Here is a 7,485-nt window from a genome sequence, read left to right as displayed (position 1 = left end):
CTGGAATGCAGAAGAGCATTACAAACAAACAAACACCCTCCGGCTTTGCTTAATTAGCCTTCAAAGGAAAGTCTGGTTCCGGTTTCCAAGAATATTTTACTCCCGGCTTACAGCCGGAACTCCTCCTGCAGGGTTTTTCTTGCTCATCAACCACCTTCGTAAATAAAGTGGCACATTCTGGCCTCTGCCATCAGCCAGAGGATGCCCTAACCCACCCACCCCACCTCCTTGAAAGGGGGAGACATCAGCTGCCTACAAAATACTGGCTTACAGTGCAGTGAGGTTATCCTTCTTCTGAGTTCAGATCAAAGCTAGTTTGGGGGACAGTGCATCAAAACACAGTGGTGCAGTCAGAGTAGTGAACAAAAGTGTGCACACCTTCTTCTTCTTTTTTGGCTCAGCCTGAGACAGAACAGCACATCCCTGCCCCCCCCCCTTCTGCAAAGAATCCTGGGGGAAACTTTAGTTTTCCCATCACATAGCTACAACCCTCAGCATCCTTAACAAACTACTTTACCCAGGATTCTTTGTGGGGGGCAGAAATGTGGATTAAACAGAGCCTAGGGCTTGCTGATAAGAAGGTTGGCGTTTCGAATCCTGCCAACGGGGTGAGCTCCCGTTGCTCTGTCCCTGCTCCTGCCAACCTAGCAGTTTGAAAGCACAAAATGCAAGTAGATAAATAGGAAGGTAAACGGCGTTTCCGTGCACTGCTCTGGTTCGCCAGAAACAGCTTAGTCATGCTGGCCACATGTCCCAGAAGCTGTACGCCAGCTCCCTTGGCCAGTAAAGTGAGATGAGCGCTGCACCCCCAGAGTCATCCATGACTGGGCCTAATGGTCAGGGGTCCCCTTCACCTTTATGTATGCAGTCTAAGTCGAACTAGTGCCTGGGTTTGTTTTGTTCCTCCTCCCTCGCAATCCCTTTTCCTTTTGTGTCATGTCTTTTGTTAGGCTGAAAGCAGAGACTTTCTTACTACTACTAACTGTTATAAGCCACTCTGAAAGTCTTTTTTTGACCGAAGAGCAGTAAAAATGCCTATAAATAAAAACACTTACCAGGGAGTAAAGCCCCACTGAACTAACTTCATAAACATGCATATTATTTAACTGCACGCTTGACTTACACATTGTTTGGAAGTAAAGCCCTGGTGGTTCAGTGGACTTTACTTCTAAGTACAGTGGTACCTCTGGTTACGTACTTAATTCGTTCCAGAGGTCCGTTCTTAACCTGAAACTATTCTTAACCTGAAGACCACTTTAGCTAATGGGGCCTCCCGCTGCTGCTGCACGCCGCCGCCACGCGATTTCTGTTCTCATCCTGAAGCAAAGTTCTTAATCCGAGGTACTATTTCTGGGTTAGCGGAGTCTGTAACCTGAAGTGTATGTAACCCGAGGTACCACTATAATGCTATGGTCTACTTCATGGGTAGGCAAACTAAGGCCCTGGGGTCAGATGCGGCCCAATCGCCTTCTAAATCCGGCACACGGACGGTCCAGGAATCAGCGTGTTTTTACACAAGTAGAATCTGTCCTTTTATTTAAAATGCATCTCTGGGTTATTTGTGGAGCATAGGAATTGGTTCATCCCCCCCCCCTTCAAAAAATAGAGTCTGGCCCCCCACAAGGTCTGAGGACCGGCCCCCTACTGAAAAAGTTTGCTGATCGCTGGTTTAGGAAAAGGGACCCCTGACCATTAGGTCCAGTCGTGACTGACTCTGGGGTTGTGGTGCTCATCTTGCTTTACTGGCTGAGGGAGCCGGCGCACAGCTTCCGGGTCATGTGGCCAGCATGACTAAGCCACTTCTGGCGAACCAGAGCAGCGCACAGAAACGCCGTTTACCTTCCCACTGGAGTGCTACCTATTTATCTACTTGCACTTTGACGTGCTTTCGAACTGCTAGGTTGGCAGGAGCAGGGACCGAGCAGCGGGAGCTCACCCCGTCGGCGGGAATCGAACCGCCGACCTTCTGATTGGCAAGTCCTAGGCTCTGTGGTTTAACCCACAGCGCCACCCGCGTCCCTATGACCTCTGGTCTACTTTCTAGTATATTCCAACCTAGCAAACTTCTTGCAAGGCAGACAAAGTACCTGCTGTCTTGGCTGGTATGCCATGGTCCACGTCCACAGACTGGACCCTGTCTTCAGAGTAATCTGAAGTATGTTTATTCAGAAGTTTGATCCAGTGGGGCTTCCCCCCAAGTGAGCATGCACAGATCTGCAACCTTTGAATTATTTGCAGACCAGAAGTTCAGCCGCCTGGTATGTGACAGTCTTGCTGTCAGCTGGAACACCAGAAAGCCAGGGCAGGGGCATTTGCAGACAGAGCTGGCCAGGACAACAAAGTCCTGTGGACAGAGAGATAGGCTAGGATAAAAGAGGATAAGCTCACGGATGTCGCTTCAAGTTGCTTGGAGAATGGATGGGTAAACAGCGGGATATGCAGCGACTTCCACTAAGATTTAGTGATCTCCACCCAGCCAAGGACTTAGCTTAGCACAGGGTGTTCAGAGACATCCAGGAAACAAATCACATTCTCCTGGGGAGGGTTCTGAGGGCCAGATAAAAATGCTTGGAGAGCCACATTTTCGCTTCCTCCCCCCCCCCCGCAATAGAGTAGAGTAAGTGAACGAATGTGCCTCAGATCCGGCTGCAATCCTGCACACACGCTTACCTAAGGGTAAACACCATTGAACTGAGTAGCACTTCCTAGTAAATCACACGTCTGGGACTGTGCTGTTAATGTATAACTCCTCTGTAAACTTTAAGCAGGGACTTTCCTCGCGCCTTCGTCCCTGCAATTTCTGAAAGACCGCAGGGAGACATAGCAAAAGCCTGTGAAACTTTAGAAACAGCTTCATCTCTCCTGTTCCTTTTAACCTTAAAGATGGGGCGCTTTGGGGGAGGGGGCGGGTGCTGCCGCCGCCAGGATTTGTGTAGCGTTTTTTTCCTTAATGCACTTCACTGAGGCAAAGCAATGCAATTCCTGAACACACACACTTCCACAAAGTAGAAGCTGTAAGGTGTGTCCCCCCCCATGGTAACGTAATTCACCTGAGGGTAAGATACTAACAGTTCTCTCTTGGAACTCTTCCTGGGCCTCACCTCCGCAGACACACTTTCCTTGACCTCCGCTTGGGAATATCTCCAAAACAGGTCAGGCTGATTTGCAAAGAAAGCGAGAGGCAGAAGTTTAGCTGTCAAGCATGGGGGCAAAGAGCAGAAGGGGCGGGGCCAAGGCGGGGCGGGGCCACGAGGTGGGGCGTGGGCGGGGCTACGGAGGCCAGGTGAAACTGACTCCGGGAAGAAGTTTCATCCTGGGCGCCGCCCCGGGGGAGAGCGCGCGTGTGCGGCGGTTTCTGTTCCCGAATGCCTCGGGCGTGCGGAACCGCGGCGGGGCTGGGGAGGAGATAAGCTTGGCGAGGTGGAGCATGGCTGGATGGAGGAGGAAGCAGCGGCGGCGGCAGCAGCAGCGAGAGCCGTGCGCGCTGGGCCGGCGGAGGTGATCCGTGCGCCCGGGATTTCGAGGTCATCATGGCCAAAGAGCTGAGCCAAGCCGAGGTGCTGGACTTCCTCTGCCAGGCCGGGGGGAGCGTGGCCAACGCCGCCTTGCTGAGCCACTTCAGGCACTTCTTGCGGGACCCCGACGCGTCTCCGGCTCAGCTGCAGCGCCGCCGAGAGCTCTTCAAGGGCTTCGTCAACTCCGTGGCCACCGTGAAGCAGGACGAGCCGCCGGGCGCCGCCAAATACGTGGTGCTCAGGAAGCGCTACCGAGAGCTGGTGGGAGAGGAGCCCAAGGCACCTGCCGACGATGCCGCCCAGAGCCAAGCCGCCAAGTCGCCGCTGCCACCCCCTCTGGAAGTAGCAGTCGGCCGGGGGGCGCTGCAGGGCCAGGCCGGGGCGCAGCGCGCGCCAAGGGCGCACGGCCAGGAGCCTCCCCAGCGCCAGGTGGAAGAGGAGCGCGCCGGGCCAGGCTCGGCCCACCAGCTTAGGACTTGCCCGGAACCTCGCAGGTGCCACCCGGGGGGGCTGGGAGGACGATCGGGGGCGCTGTTTCCGCCAAACCCCGCACTAGGCGGCCGGAGAAGCCCCTCGGAGCCGTGCGCCCTGCTTGGAACGGAGCAGCACAGCCAAAGGGATCCCCGTCAGGCTCCTCGCGGGGACCCTCCGCTCCTACTAGGCGGGGCGCCGCAGTCAAATGGCCCCTATTTACCCGTCGGGAAAATGGGCGCGCCTCCAAGTGCCGCCAGCCCCCAGCAAAGGATCCGCGAGTGGGTGGAGAGGGCGCATGCCGTTACGCACCAGTCCGCCCTGCCTGACCCCCTTCTGCAGCGCGAAGAAGGGTCCTCCTGGCCAGCCCGCCCGTCGCCCCCCAGCTCGGTGGGGAGCGCCTGCCTTTCTCAGGATTCCTTGCCCGGGCTGGGTGCCCGGCGGGACCCCGCGCCCGTCTTCCGGAGCATCCGGTGCCAGCTCTCCCTGCAAGACCTGGAGGACTTTATCGAGAAGGCGAGCTCGGCGAGCGAAGACGGCAGCAGCGCCAGCGGAGGCAGCGACTCCTATCGGCCCGAAGGGCGCGCCGGCGTCCTTCACCAGCCCTTCCCTGCCAGGCAGAACGGCCACGGCGGTAATTCAACAGGGACAGCCCGGGCCAGGCCAGAGAGCCTCTGCTACAGACCCCACGGAAATGGCTTGGCCAAGGATGGCGCCATCCCAGAACACCTCGCCTTGCTCAACCGGGTGGTGAGCAGAGCCGCCTCCTGGGACAAGCTGTGGGACGCAGACTCCCCCAAACCCGGCAAAGAGCCCCCCAACCCCTGGAAAGTGACCAGACTGTCTCCCTCTCCCCTGGAGACCCCCCGGAGCCCACGGCTGGTCCAGAGGCAAGGATGCTTGGCCACTTCTACTGATTTGCAAGGGCTGGGCCCGGATCCAGATGCTCCGAGCGAAGGCAGGTCCTCCTCTGTGCCCTTGGAACCCCGAGAGCACGCCTGGCTGGTGAAAGTGGCCACCGGTTCGTGGATGCAGGCCAGGGCTCTCTTTTTGGAAGACCCCCACCTGGCCACCCGCAAAGACTTCATCATGGGCTACACTGTGCTCCACTGGCTGGCCAAGCACGGGAACGTGCAAGTGATGCAGGACTTTGTCGCCGGTGCCAGGAAAGCCGGCGTGGACCTTGACGTGGATGCCAAGTCCGGCTGCGGGTATACCCCTCTGCACCTGGCTGCCATGCACGGCCACCAGCTGGTCGTCAAGCTGCTGGTGCAGAAGCTGCGGTGCAGCACGCAGGTTCGCGACAGCAGTGGCAAGAGGCCCTGGCAGTACCTGAGCAGTGCCACCTCCGGGGAGGTGTGGCAGCTCCTGGAAGCTCCTCAGGGCAAGACCATTTTCCCAGCCCACCCCATAGCCAGGAGCTCCGCCTCACTCGGCCCGAAAAAAGGCAAGAGCCCGGAGCTGGGCAGGAAAGTCAGCAGGAAGACTTCCTTGGCAGCGTACTTGAAACCTCAGCACATCAAGTGGAAAATGGGGAGCAGGTTCCAGCTGCTGCAGGAGAAGGAAGAGGAGTACAATGACTGAGGACCTCAGGGGATGCTCTCAGCTAAACCAATGGAGAGATTCCCAAGGGCTTTGCCTGCAATGTGGCTGGATTTGGCGAGGGACTAGAGGAGAGCAGAATTGAGCACTTTATCCATATTTATTTTAATTGATTTTATTTTTTTCCAATTATCCTAGGCAGGTGCTTCTACCGGGGTCAATTGATGGAGAAGTCTCGCAGCACCCACTCCTTCAAGTCTTGTTGCTCTGTGCCTCATCACAGAGAAACTGTTTTTAACCATGTTCTTATTAGTGCCCCGTCTTCAGGATCAGGTGTGGGAGAATGTACACTGTTTGGATGCTGGTGGGGACAGCTTTGACCTCTTAGGAATGCTTGTATGGAAGGGTGAACCAAACAGCTAAGAATCTCAAACCCATTTTTAACTCCCCCTCCAAAGAGTGGGGGTTTTCTGTATGCAGGAGAGCTTTTAATATGTAGGTGCTTGGGGAATTGGGGCTGGTGGATTTGTAGCTGAAACCACCATAATAACAGTATTCAGGATGTCACTTCGGGGTGAAGATGGCCAGGCTTTTGAACTGGGGTGTCATTTGCCCGACAACAGCCACAATTAATTATTTGCCTTTAGGAACAGGTTGTGAATGAGACAGACAGACTGGGGACTCCTTTTTAATTAAGCTGGGATCACCTTTTAGAGGAGTTTAAACCTAAGGAAAACAACCACAACAAAATTCTGGAGTGGGGTTGAAGTGTTATCTCAAATATTGGGTTAATGAAATGAAATCCTTTCCCTCTTTGGCCACCCCAAAGCACAGAGCTGAAAGGAAAACAATCAGCAAAACCTCGGAATTTATTTTACTATGTTATTTTTAAAAGCCTGTCAATAAATTTATTTTATTTTTCTTTGCTCCTTGATATATATTCAATATCATTTGGCCTGACTTAGGCATATTGTTTTGGCCTGACTTAGGCATATCGAAAGGTCGGCGGTTCGAATCCCCGCGGCGGGGTGCGCTCCCGCTGCTCGGTCCCAGCGCCTGCCAACCTAGCAGTTCGAAAGCACCCCCGGGTGCAAGTAGATAAATAGGGACCGCTCTGGCGGGAAGGTAAACGGCGTTTCCGTGTGCTGCGCTGGCTCGCCAGATGCAGCTTTGTCACGCTGGCCACGTGACCCGGAAGTGTCTCTGGACAGCACTGGCCCTCGGCCTCTTGAGTGAGATGGGCGCACAACCCCAGAGTCTGTCAAGACTGGCCCGTATGGGCAGGGGTACCTTTACCTTTACCTTAGGCATATTGTTTATGTCAATGTTGCTGGAATGCTGGGTGGCACAATGGGCTTCCTTTTTTAAAATCCACTTTTTGTTGTTGAACAAACCTTGGTTGCAGCTCATGGTGAGTGAGGGAAAGAAATTAACTGTGAGCTTAACTTGATTTGGGCAGCATGCTAAGTCATAAAGGTAAAGGGTAAAGGGACCCCTGACCATTAGGACCAGTCGTGGCCGACTCTGGGGTTACGGCGCTCATCTTGCTTTATTGGCTGAGGGAGCCGGCGTACAGCTTCCGGGTCATGTGGCCAGCATAACTAAGCCGCTTCTGGCAAACCAGCGCAGCGCACGGAAACGCCGTTTACCTTCCTGTCGGAGCAGTACCTATTTATCTACTTGTGCTTTGACATGCTTTCGAACTGCTAGGTTGACAGGAGCTGGGACCGAGCAACGGGAGTTCACCCCATTGCGGGGATTCAAACCACCGACCTTCTGATCGGCAAGTCCTAGGCTCTGTGGTTTAACTCACAGTGCCACCTGCATCCCTCTATGCTAAGTCATACCTTGGTTTAACTTGGTGTGAGACAGCAGCAAAAAGGACCAGGGAGATGCATCGTGTCTTCAAGTTCCACTCTGGGGGCACACATGGTCTTGCTAAGGCAGCACTGAGCTT

At 54.7% G+C, this 7,485-nt stretch overlaps 1 protein-coding gene across 1 annotated transcript; it reads left to right on the top strand.

The window, feature by feature from the left end:
- Nucleotides 1-3,293: 3,293 nt before the first annotated feature.
- SOWAHB (sosondowah ankyrin repeat domain family member B) lies at nucleotides 3,294-6,450 on the top strand. The gene has a single exon (XM_028744756.2). It carries the CDS (start codon nucleotides 3,531-3,533, stop codon nucleotides 5,568-5,570), a length of 2,040 nt encoding a protein of 679 aa, XP_028600589.2. The 5' UTR covers nucleotides 3,294-3,530; the 3' UTR covers nucleotides 5,571-6,450.
- Nucleotides 6,451-7,485: the final 1,035 nt, after the last annotated feature.

Source organism: Podarcis muralis, chromosome 9 (genome assembly GCF_964188315.1).
Source record: "Podarcis muralis chromosome 9, rPodMur119.hap1.1, whole genome shotgun sequence".
Classification (NCBI taxonomy): Eukaryota; Metazoa; Chordata; class Lepidosauria; order Squamata; family Lacertidae; genus Podarcis; species Podarcis muralis.
This window is presented reverse-complemented; position numbering and strand designations above follow the sequence as displayed.

What these genes read in the sequence shown, in the direction of transcription:
- SOWAHB (XM_028744756.2), top strand. Translation starts at nt 3,531, where the DNA reads ATGGCCAAAGAGCTGAGCCAAGCCGAGGTGCTGGACTTCCTCTGCCAG.